At 44.4% G+C, this 16,736-nt stretch overlaps 1 protein-coding gene across 8 annotated transcripts in view; it reads left to right on the forward strand.

Moving 5' to 3' along the window:
• Positions 1–16,736, forward strand: part of LOC115467294 (clathrin coat assembly protein AP180-like) — a 330,594-nt gene that overhangs the window by 243,454 nt on the left and 70,404 nt on the right. For 7 of the 8 annotated variants that reach the window (XM_030199139.1, XM_030199144.1, XM_030199145.1 and 4 more), the window contains one exon: positions 8,448–8,621. The exons of the other annotated variant lie outside the window; for it this stretch is intronic. In XM_030199139.1, coding sequence (XP_030054999.1) covers positions 8,448–8,621 — 174 coding nt within the window. The remainder of the gene's footprint in view (positions 1–8,447; positions 8,622–16,736) is intronic. 8 annotated transcript variants of the gene reach the window in all.

Below are 16,736 nucleotides of genomic sequence, written 5' to 3' on the forward strand. Positions count from 1 at the left end.
CTGAGGATAAAGTGAATTACATTAATTTCACCAGAGGATAATGTCAACATATTGTCTGCAGTCATAGAGGTATCACCGAACCATAGAATCTTAGTCTTCTGTTTATTTAATCTCAAAGTGTTCAGATGCCCATTTATCAATAAAAAAGATGTCATATTTTATAGAGCATAAGGTATTCTTAAAGGGCAGAGAAGAAAGATATCATCGGTTTATGACAATACAGTGATTCCATTTCCAGGAAGTGATGACCCAAGGAACTTAAAGAGATATTGAATAGAGATGGAGAGAGTGTTGAGCCCTAAGGCACACCATACCCAGGATTCCAACTAGATGATCTCCCATTATAACCTTGCACGCTATAAGATCTATGTCTCAAAAATTGTTCAAACCAAGCGAGCACTTTGTCTGATGATTCTAATTCGTTTAGTTTGAGAAGAAGTATTGAATGATTTATAGTATCAAAAGCAGCTGATATGTTGAATTGCAAAAGCACAGCCTGCTGCCTCTTACTTAGAAAGTATCTCATCTTTGTTGTAAGCAGAGGCGTATCTGGACTCTGGCGGTACGGGGGGCAGAGCCAGAGGGAGGGGGCACATTTTAGCCCCCCCCTCCGGCGCCACCACCACCACCGACCCCCCCCCCCCACCGCCATTGCCAGACCCCCCCAGCCACCAAAGACTCCACCCCCCCTCCCGCCGCCAACCCTCTCCCGCTGCCATCGCTTACCTTTGCTGGCGGGGGACCCCAACCCCCCACCAGCCGAGGTCCTCTCTTCCGTTGCAGGCTGCAAGTTGCAAAGCTTCCTGTTCTTCCGAGTCTGACATCCTGCATGTACAGTTTCAAATTCTGAGTCTGACGTCCTGCACGTTGTACGTGCAGGACGTCAGAAGAACAGGAAGCTTTGCAGCTTGCTGCAACGGAAGAGAGGACCTCGGCTGGCGGGGGTTGGGGTCCCCCGCCAGCAAAGATCGGCAACGGGTTGGCAGCGGTAGGGAGGTCCAGGCCAAAATCTGCGGGGGCCCAGGCCCCTGTGGCCCCACGCAGATACGCCCCTGGTTGTAAGAACTAAACGTAGTGTCTTTGCTCCATGTTGTGAACTGTGCGAGATATTGAATGATTCTATATAATGCTGAAGTGGTTCGTTTACTGAAGATTCTAGCAATTTTGCCATCCAGGGTATGTTTGCAACAGGGCAATAATTTTCAACCTTTGTCAAACCTGCACTTGTGGATTTTGGTAAAGGAATTAACTATTTCTAATAAAGACCTTGGGTAGCAACTTGATTACAATTTCTCGTTCACAAACTCAGCCAGTGTAGCATGCCTGATGGAAATTCCTTCAACAGGTAAGATGGGCATTTATCTAAACATTATTTCTTTGAAAGTCTAGATGAAAACTTGCTAACCATCACAGAGGAGACCCTATCTAAACTTTTCCACATTCTGTCAACAGGGATGCAATTAACTAGATTATTTACCGATGGTCCCACATTATTGGATAGATCAACCGGTGTAAAAGACTGTCTAATTTTATTCACATTACCCTGGAAAAGTTGAGCCAATTCTTCAGCCTTAGGTAGTAAGATATTAGGAATTGTTAATATAGCATCTATTAACCAAATTATCGAATACTTTAAAAAAGAGTTTTTGAGGAATTTGTTAGAACTCTTAGGGGCCCTTTTTCAAAGGTGCGTTAGATGCATGCACCAAAACGAGACTACTGCTAGGCTACTGCACCCCCTTGGTGGTAATTTCAGAATTGGCATGCGTCCATACCGCCTGGATGATTTATTTCCTCTCACGTGCATCATTTCCAGCAGTAATCGGCACTTGGTGTGCGTGTGCACTGACCAGTCACTGAGCATGTAGCATGTAAGCCCTTACATCTAGATCAATGGGTGGCATTAAGGGCTCAGGCCAATTTTGGGCGCGCGCTGGTTTCAGTTTTACTGCAGGCCCTTTTCCCATCCCATTAAAAAAATTAAAAAGCCCTTTTTTTTTTTTTTTTTTTTGCAGATGCAGTAAAAACTGGCCTGGTGCACACCTAATATATGTGCCTACACTACCGCAGGCCACGTTTTACTGTGGCTTAGTAAAAGGACTCCTTAATTTACTGAAAAATTCTTATTTTGCTTGAAATGTACAATGTTTTTGGTTCCTCACTTCCTTCCTCCAGTTAGCATATGATTGCTTATCTGTATTTTATTTTCCGAATTCGCTCCCATCTTCTCCAAGAACACTTGACGATTGCAAGGGATTCACTAAACCAAGGGTGGTTGTTCTTTCTTTTTTCCTTAAGAGGCGATATCATCAAGAACTCTACTGACATTGTCATTCCGTACTCTTAGTTTCAGCCTGCCTTTCCGACATCGCTGCCTGGATGTCCAACCGGCATCTGAAATTGAACATGGCAAAGACTGAGCTCCTTATCTTTCCACCCAAACCCTCTTCTCCTCTTCCCCCACTTTCCGTCTCTGTTGACAACGCCCTCATCCTCCCCGTCTCTTCAGCACGCAATCTCGGAGTCATCTTCGATTCCTCCCTCTCCTTCTCTGCCCATATCCAGCAGACAGCTAAGACCTGTCGCTTCTTCCTCTATAATATTAGCAAAATTCGCCCATTCCTCTCTGAACAGACCACCCGAACCCTCGTCCACTCGCTCGTTACCTCTCGTCTTGACTATTGCAACCTTATCCTCGCTGGCCTCCCGCTTAGCCACCTATCCCCCCTTCAATCTGTCCAAAATTCCGCCGCACGTCTTATCTACCGCGTGAACCGATACTCTCATATCACCCCTCTCCTCAAGTCGCTTCACTGGCTCCCAATCCACTACCGTATACAGTTCAAGCTTCTCCTATTGACCTTCAAGTGCACTCAATCTGCTGCCCCCCATTACCTCTCTACCCTCCTCTCCCCGTATGTTCCCACCCGTAACCTCTGCTCTCAGGACAGATCACTCCTATCTGTACCCTTCTCCACCACCGCTAACTCCAGACTCCGCCCCTTCTGCCTCGCAGCATCTTATGCCTGGAACAGACTTCCTGAGCCCATGCGCCATGCGCCCTCCCTGCCCATTTTCAAGTCCTTACTCAAGGCCCATCTCTTCTCCCTTGCTTTTGGCGCCTAACCACCTTCCCCATTCCTGTTACCTACACTGACTACGTAGTATGTTACCGTTAGATTGTAAGCTCTCTTGAGCAGGGACTGTCCCTCCCCGTGTTTAAACTTGTACAGCGCTGTGTAACCCTGGCAGCGCTATAGAAATGCTAAGTAGTAGTAGTAGTTAGTTCAAAGTTTTGGGGTTCATTGTCTAATTTTGGTAAAACCACATTTCAAAATTTGGATGATCGACCTTCTTTCTCTGCATCTTAACTCCAGCAACTTCAGTTGAACAAGAATTTACACCTAATGTTGTTTTTAAATAAAAAGAGTAGAAGATCCGATCAAATTATCGACTCCCATTTCAAATGATCCAGACCCATTCTCTCGGATCTAACAGAGTAAGCTAAGAAATCCAACTTATTACCCTTTTCATGTGTTGGAATAAAAGAATCTAAAACCAAATTTAAGGACTTTAAAAATTGCAGAAATTGTAACACATTTGGATGAAAAGGAAATGTAAATTAAGATCACCCAATATAATCAGGTCCGTAAAGTGCATAGAACAATATAAGGTTCTTTCAGATAGTTTTTCTTAGGCTTGTTACCACTATTTTGATGGTCTACAAATCGGCAGCAGTTCAAGAGAACCTCTCTTTGACTGGTTCATAAATTGACAAATCATAATTTCTAAACTATCATCCCCATAACTATCTATAAGCTTTATATCAAAAAATTCCCAACAAAGTAAAGCCAATCTCCCCCCCCCCCCCCCCTTCCTGTCCTATCGTGCACAGTTCACTGCTCTAAACCCAGGTGGACAAACAGATAATATATCCCATTAACTTTTAATTTATTTTGAGTGCCCAATCTGCTAGGCTAATCATCTCTACTGTTCAGCCTAGGCTGTTAGACTTGGACTGGGTTTTCTGGTTTTAGGCTGTAACTGGTTGGGAACTATAATTTTTCTTTTTGGGGAAGGCTAGTATGCTGACACCTTGTACCCTCTATGCCAGGCTCAAATATGAAAAGGATATCACTGAACCTCTTGGCTAAGAAGAAAAAAAAATTGAGGGATGGGACAGTGATGATATAGGTGCTCACAACTGTAAAATGAAGCAAGAACAAGCATTTCCCACATGCTGAGCTGCCTTTTGAGCATCATAAATGTGTTTATCATTGATGTGGAGCAAGTATCACAGTGTTTGCCAGTCACACAAACCCAACCTCCTGAACAGCTGAATAGTAAACCAAATAAATTAAAGCAATTAGTAACCCAATTATGCTTTCTAGACATTATGATTACAATAGTAAATGATATTGATTGAAAATATGTATAGAAACACCCTGTGCGACTAACTGTAGTTTGTTAGTTAGGAGTGTGGCCTACCTGTGGCCATCTTGAATTGAAGTAAATAGATTAGTGTAAAGCATATGTGTCATGACTCTTGGAGCTTGGTAATTAGAAGCCCCAATATCATGGAGCATAACCCTGGCACAGCAATCACCTGAAGTCTCTATTATTTAATGAAGTCTCTTTTATTGAATAAATCACAGATAATTTACTCACAGATAGATGTTCAGGATACAGAGACTTCTTAATCTGGAGGCTGTGGGAGGTGGAGATCTGAAGAGAGGTAGTTGTATTGCAGGGGGAGGGGAAGGTAGTTGAACAGGTAGAAATAGTCCAAAGCTGGGTGACTGGAATGTGCGATATCTCATTTGGAAGAAGATATTCACAGGGTAAAAAATCCAGGTTCGTTACAGGGAGTTTCAGCAGGACAGAGCTGTCTGGAGCGAGATGGGGTCATCATTCCCCTGGCTGGATGGTGTTAGAATACCTCATGGCTGAAAGGACAAAGAGGTGATGGGGCTTTTTACAGGCTCGGGGGGGGGGGGGTGCAGATAGAGGCCAATGGGAACAGAGCTTGCCATCGGGTGGCAAGGGGTGGTCCTAGAGATATGAAGGAAAGGTCATACCTGGCTGACCTCTTAGGACAGAGATAGTAAGGCTGAACAGGAAATGGTAGCAGGGAGACAGAGGAGCCAAGTTTGGCAGAGAGAGAGAGAGGGGAGGTCCAGGCAGCCTTACAACCAGTGGTAACAACTCTTGCACAACCAAGCAAGTGTGGCTGCACTGCCTGTGAACTACATTAACCACAGTGCCTTGCTCATATATCTTTACAATGAGAGACTGCAGCAGCGAACGTTCTTAGAAATGAGAATAACAGTAAAGACATTACACACATTTTAGGATCACGTTATGAACTAGTGCAAGGCTGTCAGGGAACAGAACAATATGGTCTTTACTTTCCGGGGAGCTGTGATCTATAGCTGCCTTCAGAATCTCCTTGAATACCTTATTTCTGAAAATCCATATTTGAGATCTTTTTTTTTTTTCACAAAATGCAAAACCAAGGGCCCGTCAAGGGTGACCCTGTTAAATGCACGTTAAACCTACAAAATGGATGGTACCTTGTAAGTACTGTTAGATGGCTTAATTCTGCTGTATTTCAGGGCTATTAAGATCTGTAAATTCCGCCCCCCCCCCCCCCCAACCTGCTGTGCCTTTTTGGTATTATAGATGGATTTCTACATTGCGATAATCCAAAAACTAGAGCTAAAGAGCAAAAAATATAGAAACGGTGTATAAAAAAATGCTCTCCCTACTATGTTATAGACAAAGGATTTCAACCTTATAATCAATTAATTCAATTTGAACAATGGAAACCTCAAAAGTCTAGGGTTCCTACAGAGATGATCTACCCCTTAACAGACTCATCATCATGGGTTTCAGTATAACCTCAGAAACCAACCGCAGTGTAAAAAAAAAAATCTCCCTACTGGAGAAAAAAACCCACTGTAGTGATGTGTGATCAAAGCCCAAGTTTTTGATTTAAAGTCCGGCGCTCTCCTTGGCTGGATGAAAGAAGTTAATCTCCTATCCAGTGGAAGCAGCTAACAGGCAGATGATCAAAAGCAAATGCCGGCGCTAGAGGCTGTTAGCGCCATACTAGCGCCGACGTTTGCTACCGCCCCATGATTAGAGCCCTCGAGCACATGAAACAACGCGCTCGAGGGCTCTTTGCGCAAGTAGCATGCAAATGCATGCTAAACAGGGCTTAGCGCATTCATCGCCAATGATCAGCGGCAAACCCTATGCCAGCTCTGAGCTGGCGTTAGGGTTTGCAGATCATTGGGGAGGAATGGTGAGCCCTGTCCAGGCCCTGGCAGGCCCCCATTCCCCCCCCCCAAAGCAAACCTGCCAACAGGGGGCTGGAGGTCCGGGGGACCTCTGGTCCCCCCCGACGATCCCACCCCTGACAACCCCCAGCCCCCAGGTTCAGGGAGGGCTGGAGATCCGGTGGGTCTCCAGCCCCCCCCCCCCCCCAAACCCCCAGAAAATGGTCCCTGGTGGTCCAGTGGCCACCGGTCAAACCCCCTCCCTCCCACCCACCAAGCGAGAGACGGGGAGGGGGGGCTGGAGGTCCGCTGGACCTCCAGCCCCCCCCCCCCCGGTCGCTCGTTGGGTGGGGACCATTTTCTCGGGGTTTGGGGGCTGGAGACCCACCGGATCTCCAGCCCTCCCTGAACCTGGGGGGGTGGGATCGTTGGGGGGACCGGAGGTCCGCCGGACCTCCAGCCCCCGTTGCTCAGGGTAGGGGTACTCAGGGCCTGGTGGTCCCATGGACCTCCAACTCCTGTGTTTGACAGCCCAGACCTGTCAAACAAGTGCGGGAGGATTGTGCTGAGCGCATGCTCAGGCACAATTCGCCCGCACTTCTACCCCATGATCAGAGATAATTGCGCTGCTTAAATTTGCATGCATTATCTCTGATCATAGGTTTAGTAGCGCCCCGTGCTGTTCCAGCGCTATTTTTAGAGCGCTGTTTGGAACAGCGCGGGGCTTTTGATCATCTGGGTGTAAGTGACTGACTGTATTTTCTATACACTTTGACGATGCACACGCTCTTTAATGTCATTGAATTATTCCAGTTTTTGTAAGTGAAGTGTTATTGACTTTGGACTTTATTATTAAAATAGAATAGGTCCTCCGTTTTTTTTTTGGTTTTTTTTTTTTTTGCTACAGTGTTTTCTTTCTCCAGTAGGGAGTTTTTTTTACACTGCGGTTGGTTTCTGAGGTTATACTGAAACCTTTGATGATGAGTATGTTAAGGGGTTGACCATCTCTGTAGGCACCCTGGACGTTTGAGGTTTCCGTTGTTTAAATTGAATTAATTGATCATAAGGTTGAAGTCCTTTGTCTATATCATAGTAGGGAGAGCATTTGTTTTATACATAGTTTCAATAATAAATTCCTACAGTTAGAAATATTTGACTGAACAGGTGTTCTTGTAAATTTTACATAAGCCTTTAATCCTTTTTTTCGCTTTGCTAATCTAATGGATACTACAGATCTGTTGGGAGAGGGTAAGTAAAGTTTATGGATTTTTAAATAAAAGTTTTAATCTCCATTTTTGTTCTCCTTGTGTTTGCGCTACTCCCGCTTTCATCTTACGCAGCCTGCCTGGGCAGCGCACACAGTCAGAGGGTCTTCCTTGAATTAATTGTCGGCACCACGGCTTTGGCTAGCTGGAGTACCAGAGAAGTGGAAACTATTTACTCTTCATCTCTGGGATCAAACGCCTTATCTCCTGTGGCGGATTCCGGCAGGTGCTGATGGAATAAACTCAAAGCATTTGTGCACAGCGCTGCAACTCTCACCCTCAGGGCTAAGCACACAATGTTTTCTGTGGGTGTGTTTTATAGTCTTGGAGGTATTTTCAGCATTCCTAATTTTACATGTATTATTGTCTGTATTTTTATTATGCTTACCGTGTTTCCCCGAAAATAAGACACTGTCTTATATTAATTTTTGCCCCCCCCCCCCCCCCAAAATGCGCTAGGTTTTATTTTCAGGGGCTGTCTTATTTTTCGGGGAAACATCGGGGTTGGCCCGCCCGCCTCCTTCGCTCCCGGAACTAACATTAAACACCTCCTTTCACCTTCGCAGCAAGCATCAGCAGGGCAGGCCGCTCCTTCCTTCCGTGTCCCGCCCTCGCCTGACGTAACGTCCGCGAGGGCGGGGCACGAAAGGAAGGAGAGGTCTGCCCTGCTGCTGCTTGCTGCGAAGGTGAAAGGAGGCGTTTAAGGTTAGTTCCAGGAGCGACGGAGGGTGGGTGGAGGGGGGGGGGCGGCCTTGTCCGGCTCTCGGCGGCCCTGCTTTCAAACAAAAATTTGCCAGGTCTTACTTTCGGGGAAACAGGGTATATCATGGTAGCTAATTTTCCCTCCCCATGTTGTCTCCCTCTTTGCTGCTGCTTGATCATTACCCTTGGGGACGTCTAGACACACTGTCTGCACCGCCCTCTGCTGTTTCTTCCGAGATTCCGCTTTGTGATCCATTTGCAGCGGAGCCTAGTCCAAGCGGTGCTGCAGCTGCTGAAATTACGACAGTTTCCTCTGCTGCTTCAAGTACCACAACTGTTACTGCTGTGACTGGTGATGTGGATCTTTTTGGAGGTTAGTAACCACTTCCAAAGGATGATTTAGTTGTAATCTGGCTGCTTGTGTATCTTGGGGTCTTAAAGAACGTTAAGGAAAATGTCCTGCTTTTTAATTTTTTTTTTCAGATCACTCTATACAGCAGTGCTACTTGCTAGAATTGCCGTAGACCTGTGTTGTAACATTGATTTGATAGAACCAGTTGAGATTTTTATTTAGACGTAACAGGAGAATTCTATAAAATAGGCGCCAGCATTTATGTGTCTGTTACGTGCGTAAATGTTTTAACGTACTAAAATGTGTGTACGTGCGCCCATGCATGCATGCATGTCAAATATTCCGCCTAAGTGCTCTTCTGTAAATGCATGCCTTTCTTGCATAGCATGGTATGTACATGGGCAGATGATAGGTGTGACTCTCGCTTACTTGTACAATACTTTATGTGTGTATCTTTGGCATTTAGATCAGTGGCATAGATTGGGGGGGGGCCTGGGCCCTCGTAGATTTGGCCCTGGACCCCCCTGCCGACGACCCACCCGACAGCCCCTCCCGCCACCAACCCGCAGTCGCCTGCCTTTGCTGGCGGGGGACCCCAACCCCCGCCAGCCAAGGTCCTCTTCGTCTTGCAAAAGGCTTCCTTCTGTTTCTGACGTCCTGCATGTACAACGTGCAGGACGTCAGACTCGCAGAACGAAGCCTTGCAGATCAGCTGACGTCAGAAACAGAAGGAAGCATTTTGCGAAAAGAAGAGGACCTCGGCTGGCGGGGGGAGGCAAAGTCGGCAATGGCAGGGGGGTCGGCGGCAGGGGGGGCAAAGTCGACAATGGCCGGGGGGGGGGGGCTAAAATGTGCCCCCTCACCTCGGGCTCTGGACCCCCCTCCTGCCGAAGTCTGGCTACGCCCCTGATTTAGATGCCCACAGTTACCATCTGTAGGCTACTATTAATGCCCAACTTCTAGGTGCATGCGTTGTTACTATCATCGCTCGATCACTGTAACTTAATATATTTGGGTTGCACAAAGGCCTTACTTCAGAGACTTCAAACCATTCAAAATATGGCAATCGGACTACTCTTCGGGCTATCAAAATTTGACAGTGTCTCCCCCTTTTATATCAAACCACATTGGCCACCCGTCGAGGTGAGATTGTTCTTCAAATTGGCCTGCTTCCTTTTTAAAACACTACAAGGACTGATCCCCCAGGTATTTGCTAGCTCATTTCTGCTTTGCAACCTCAACCAGAACTAGGAGACGGGAAGCTGCTCATTTTTTCACTTTCCCCTCATCTAAGGGTAAGAAGAGACTAGCGCTCTTTGACAAATCTCTTGCCGTCCAAGCAGCCGGACTTTAGAAAGGTATTGCCAGAACATTTTCTCCCTCACAATCATATCTCATGTTTCGAAAGAAAATAAAAACTTTCTTAAGAAATATGTATTATAATTAGATTTCTGCTTGCCTCCAAAGCAACCATTGTAATACTCGGAGGAATGTTCTGATCTGTATATACCTTTAAGACGTTTGTAAACCGCTTAGAACTGAAAAGGTGTTAGTGGGATATAAACCCAAATGTAATGTAATCCGGTTAAGCTACTAGTCTATACAAGAAATTAGGCGCCTACCACCCTTTATAGGATAGGCTTCTTCCAGGTGCCCTGATATAAAATTGCCCTTTATATGCATTGCAGTTGCAGAAAACACAACTCTTAAACAGTGTTTTCTCTTAACTGAACAGGAGTCCTCCAACTATATTGCAACCAGTAGGGGCAGTGCTTCAATATTGTGTTTTCAATCTCTAGGGACAGGCAGGTTCCCTGGAGTCCTGCGGAACTTGCCTGTCCCTCACTATTGAAAATGTGTTAGTGAAACAGCACCCCCCACTGGCAGGACTGTAGATGGAGGACTCCCGCTCAGAGTAGAGAGAACAGTGCTCTTAAATGTCAACTTTTCTCTAGAAAAGTCCTTATTTTGAACTCAAGGTAAATAGGAAGCTTTGCTCTATCAAGTACAGAAAATATAGTGTAAGTATACAGTACCTTTTGTTTTTGAGTTTTTTGGGAGGGTTTCTGTTTTTTGTTGTTGTTGTTGTTGTTATGTAGCACAGAAGCATCTGCCCTCACATGTCTTAATCGGAGCCTGCTGTGACCTATCTATTCCTGGGTTGTTTGATTCTTTGAGACAGTGGTGGTAAATGGTATGATTCTGTGTAGTGATGAAGCTACTTTAATTGTATCCAATTGCTGCTTATCACTCTATCACTATGCTATAATTTGTACCCCGGTATGACAGTGTCCCACTGGTTATCTTCCTTCCACCAGGTCTCAGAGATGCCTATTATATCTAATTTTTCATTTAGTGCAATACATTCTAACTCTCCCATCTTATTTCTTAGGCTCTTGGCATTCGCATATAGACATTTCAAACTGTTTGTTGTTGCTATTTACATCATGCTCAGTACTTGACAGTATTAATTTGCAATCTTTTGTCTGATTTTTATTTAAGAACGCCTGATCTACTACGGTCTCTTTTGCAACCTCACTATCAGGATACCCTATCTTCCCTGTTTTGGTGATATCTTTAAGTAGAGGAGTGTGGTAGCCGTGTTAGTCCACTCTTAAGGTTATCAATAGAAATCAAACAAAATAAAACATGGAAAAGAAAATAAGATGATACCTTTTTTTATTGGACATAACTTAATACATTTCTTGATTAGCTTTCGAAGGTTGCCCTTCTTCGTCAGATCGGAAATAAGCAAATGTGCTAGCTGACAGTGTATATAAGTGAAAACATTCAAGCATTACTATGACAGTAAAATAGATACCATTGGAGATTCTACATGGAATGTTGCTACTATTGGAGATTCTACGTGGAATGTTGCTATTCCACTAGCAACATTCCATGTAGAAGGCTGCGCAGGCTTCTGTTTCTGTGAGTCTGACGTCCTGCACGTACGTGCAGGACGTCAGACTCACAGAAGCAGAAGCCTGCGCGGCCACATTGGTGATCTATAAGGGCCGACTTCTACATGGAATGTTGCTAGTGGAATAGCAACATTCCATGTAGAATCTATAGAAATCAAACAAATAAAACATGGAAAAGAAAATAAGATGATACCTTTTTTTATTGGACATAACTTAATACATTTCTTGATTAGCTTTCAAGGTTGCCCTTCTTCCTCAGATCGGAAATAAGCAAATGTGCTAGCTGACAGTGTATATAAGTGAAAACATTCAAGCATTACTATGACAGTAAAATAGATACTATTGGAGATTCTACATGGAATGTTGCTACTATTGGAGATTCTACATGGAATGTTGCTATTCCACTAGCAACATTCCATGTACAAGGCTGCGCAGGCTTCTGTTTCTGTGAGTCTGACGTCCTGCACGTATGTGCAGGACGTCAGGCTCACAGAAGCAGAAGCCTGCGCGGCCACACTGGTGATCTACAAGGGCCGACTTCTACATGGAATGTTGCTAGTGGAATAGCAACATTCCATGTAGAATCTATAGAAATCAAACAAAATAAAACATGGAAAAGAAAATAAGATGATACCTTTTTTATTGGACATAACTTAATACATTTCTTGATTAGCTTTCGAAGGTTGCCCTTCTTCGTCAGATCGGAAATAAGCAAATGTGCTAGCTGACAGTGCATATAAGTGAAAACATTCAAGCATTACTATGACAGTCTGACAGGGTGGGGAGGATGGGGATGGGTCGGAGGTATGCATCTTTGAAAGATACCTTATCCTGAACCGTGCGCTTTTGAGCGACTGTTGGCCTTCCCCCCCCCCCCCCCCCCCCATTTCTAGTTTAAAAGCTGCTCTATCAAGACTCCTCCCTCCCCCGTCTGTTTTCGTATTTATCCAGAAAGCTTTGTAATCTGAATAGCTACCAATCCTAGCAATGCTAGTGCCTGAACATCTGGTCTTCTAGGAGCCCTGTGGCCCCGTCTTTATGGTTTCCATCAATAGCAACCCTACTCTGTGGATAGTTGACGTAGAGTATAGACCAATTATACAAGTACCTTCATTTCTGTTGATGGGTTTTTTTTTTTTTGTTTGGGTTGTTTAGGGTTTTTTTTAACCCTGCTTAAGCTTGCCAAAGTGAACTGGCTCTGAGGTTTTTTGTTTGTTTGTTTTTTCATTTTTTGCATCCTGGTAGGGCACTTAAAATGTTTCATCTGTCTGCCTTTATGTAGCTAAGGATCTCTTGTGCTTATTCTGTACTCCCTTGGAAGTTGCTTATTTCAGCCCAATGGCATAGGCAGACACCCAATTTTGCGTGGGCCTTGACTCAAGGCAGGTGGGCAGAGGAACCCTATGTCCTGCTCTCTGCCCAGCACTCTTTCCCCCCCCCCCCCCCATATACTTTTTAAATGCCACTTGTTCGCTAGCAGCAAGCAGTGACCAATTCACGCTGCTCAGTGCTGACTTACAGCCCTCTCTCTCTCTCTCTCTTTCTCTCTCACCCACACACACATTCCTGTTTCCTTATAGACTGGCCTACATCAGAGGAAAGGTTGTGAGCCGGCACTGAGCAGCATGCATTAGCCACTGTTTGCTGCTGGCAAAAAAGTGACATTTAAAAGATATGTAGGGGGAGGGATGTGGGAGTTTTCAGCTGGCAGGGCTTGAAGATCCCAGTCAGCCACATCATAGGTCTGCAGCAACTGGGTGGACCCCAGGAGCCTTAAAAATAGGGACTCAGTTCCTTTAATCATACGCCTTTATGGAACAATCTTCAAAAATGATCCGACATGGGCCATGTTTCGGCGCACAGCGCCTGCGTCAGGAGTCACAAAGGTAGCAGGAACAATGGACTCCAGAATTGAAGGAGAGCGTTTCTACTTTGCTAAATCCAAAACTCTGCTGTGCGACTCATTTTCCGCCAAAGTCGCTATGCCTACATTAGCCCTCTCCTTAAGTCACTTCACTGGCTCCCTATCCGTTTCCACATTCAATTCAAACTTCTCCTATTGACCTATAAGTGCATTCACTCTGCCACTCCCCAGTACCTCTCCACTCTTGTGTCCCCCTACGTCCCCCCTCGAGTACTCCGTTCTGTAGATAAATCTCTCTTATCTGTCCCTTTCTCCTCTACTGCTAATTCCAGACTCCGTTCCTTTTATCTCGCTGCACCTCATGCCTGGAATAGTCTTCCTGAGCCTATACGTCTAGCCCCGTCTTTAGCCGTTTTCAAGTCCAAACTCAAAACCTACCTCTTTACCACTGCTTTTGACTCCTAACTCACTTACCCTGTCCTTTATCCTCACCTCTTTATTCCCTCACCCTTAATTGTTCTGTCTGTTTACCTATCTTATCTAGATTGTAAGCTCTTTGAGCAGGGGCTGTCTTCTGTGTATGGTGTACAGCGCTGCGTATGCCTTGTGGTGCTATAGAAATGATAAGTAAATAGATATATGTGGAGGAATATATATACCATTGCTGCACATAGCTTCCAATATTCCTGCTGAGTTAGTCTACATAGCTGCACATTGTTCCTGCTACCTTTTATGACCCCTGACACAGGCGCTGTGTGCCGAAACACGGCCCGTGTCGGGTCATTTTCGAAGATTATTCCATAAAGGCGAATGATTAAAGGAACAGAGTCCCTATTTTTAAGCTTCCTGGTGTTTTTTTTTTTTTTTTGCTGTTTGGACCTTTGTTTGTACTTTGCTCCCTCTCTCTGCTGTACTGTTCCACTGTTTTAGCCACTGCTCTCGTGCTCTGGGAGGGCATTCATTGAATCCACCAAACAAGAAATACGATAACCATTTGACATGCGTAAGGCGTGATATCCTGCAAGCAGCTGGGATATATTCACCTTGTGGAAGGAATAAGTGGGAAGAGCGAATGAGCTAGTTTTCTCATTTTGCTTTGCAACTCTCCCATCTGTTGTGTTCTTGTGAAACCAGTCGGGTCTCTGCTGACAGATTGGTGTTGGTCTGGTACTGTCCAACAAGATGAATAAAAGGCAGGAGGATTGTCAGAGGAAACATTAGAATCTGTGTTCACGGAAAGGGTAAATGCAGGACTCACAATGGGAGGTGGTGGAGACAGGTAATAGAAGTAAAACATGCAAGAGATCTGCACAGAAGATCGTTAGTGGTGAACAATCATTTATTTATTTATTTATTTATTTATTTATTAGGATTTATTTATCGCCTTTTTGAAGGAATTCACTCAAGGCGGTGTAGAGTAAGAATAGATCAAACATGAGCAGTAGGCAATTACAGCAGTAAAAATATTCAAGTAACAATACAAAGTATGGCATGGTATACTACTTGCAATGACAACACAATACGTACTAGAACATTATAATTGGTAGTGAAGGGTAAGGCAAAGTTGTAACATATAGATGAGTAAAAAAGTAGGAAGAATTAGAAAGTAAGGTGACTGATTTGAAGAAAGTTGCACATGGGGTCAGAGAGATGGTTAAATATCATCTCAGCTAGGGTAGGAGTAGATAAACATGTCCCGCTGCAGCCCAGAACACTGCCGCCAGACTCGTATTTGGAAAAACTAAATATGAAAGTGCAAAACCCCTAAGAGAGAAACTTCACTGTCTCCCACTCAAGGAACACATTGCGTTCAAGATCTGCATGATGGTACACAAAATCATTCACGCAGACGCACCAATCTACATGCTAAATCTCGTGGACCTTCCTCCCAGAAATGCCAAAAGATCATCCTGCAAATTTCTCAACCTACACTTCCCCAACTGTAAAGGACTAAAATACAAGCTGATACACTCCACCACCTTCTCTTACATGAGCACGCAGCTGTGGAATGCATTACCAACTGCCTTGAAAACTACTGCCAAAATAACGAACTTTCGTAAATCTCTAAAGACACATCTCTTCAACAAGGCCTACAAAGAGAACCCATAAACTACAAAATACCTACGAATCCACCAGCTTCGACTATCCTTCCTAAACCCTTCCTTATCTTTTCTCTTACTTAATCCTGAATTAACCTTTGTATATTACCAACTGTATGTAGTATCCTATAATGAATATGCCATAACAAAACTCTGTACGCTACCAATGATATCTGATACCTTGTAATGACTATGACATAACAAAACTCTGTAAGAAGCCACATTGAGCCTGCAAATAGGTGGGAAAATGTGGGATACAAATGCAGTATATAATAATTAATAATGTGCGGCCCGTGTCACTCCTTGTGTGTGAGTGAGACTAACGAGTTAGTTACTTCTTCCGTTAAAGGCTTGGTTGAAGAGCCAAGCTTTCACCTGCTTCCTGAAGTAGAGATAGTCTTGTGTTGAGCGGAGCCTTTCAGGCAATGCATTTCAGAGTGTGGGGGCTACTCCGGAGAAGGCTCCCTTACGGGTATCGCATTGTATAATGTCTTTTGGAGAGGGTGTAGTTAGTGAAAGTCCTTGGGAGGACCTTCGTGTCCTTGGCGGTGTGTGGAGGATCATCCTATTCTTTAGATACTCGGGGCCATTTCCTTTCAGGGCCTTGAAGATCAGACATAGAGTTTTAAATTTAGCCCTGTATTGTACTGGTAACCAATGAAGTTTTTGCAAAAATGGTGTGATGTGGTCACGTCGCTTGCAACCTTCTATGAGTCATGGCTGGAAAGTTGCAGTATTGATACAACCCAGACTTCTCTCCCCAGGGAAAGGTAAAAAAGAAAACAAGAGGAGAAGAAAGGAAGCATCATATAACATTGTTGGTGATTGGGGAGGTGCAGCCTGGTGCCGCCATCCTGAGTCCGTTTGTTTTGTACCATTAGGCTAGTGATGGTTAGGGATTACCAAGCCTAGGACCAGCATGATTTGAAAACTAAAATAACCACACAACAAAAAGTAGAAAAATTATAATTTTTTCCTCCTTTTTGTGATTAGAATGTCAGATTTCAAATGGACATGGCTGGGGCTCAGGACAGAAATACATAACTTGCATTGGCTTAGCGTAAACTCGTGAATAAAATATAAGGTAGCTTGTTTAATGTATGTCACTTAACGGAGGTAGCTCGAAACAATTGGTTAGTTATCTAGAATTTTTCACCAGCTAGGAAAGAATGATACTTAAAACTTAACTATCCATCTGTTAGGAAAATGCAAAGATAATCGTATTTGGAAGCTTCTTCCTTTATATCAAGGT

This window comes from Microcaecilia unicolor, chromosome 3 (assembly GCF_901765095.1).
Source record: "Microcaecilia unicolor chromosome 3, aMicUni1.1, whole genome shotgun sequence".
Taxonomy (NCBI): domain Eukaryota; kingdom Metazoa; phylum Chordata; class Amphibia; order Gymnophiona; family Siphonopidae; genus Microcaecilia; species Microcaecilia unicolor.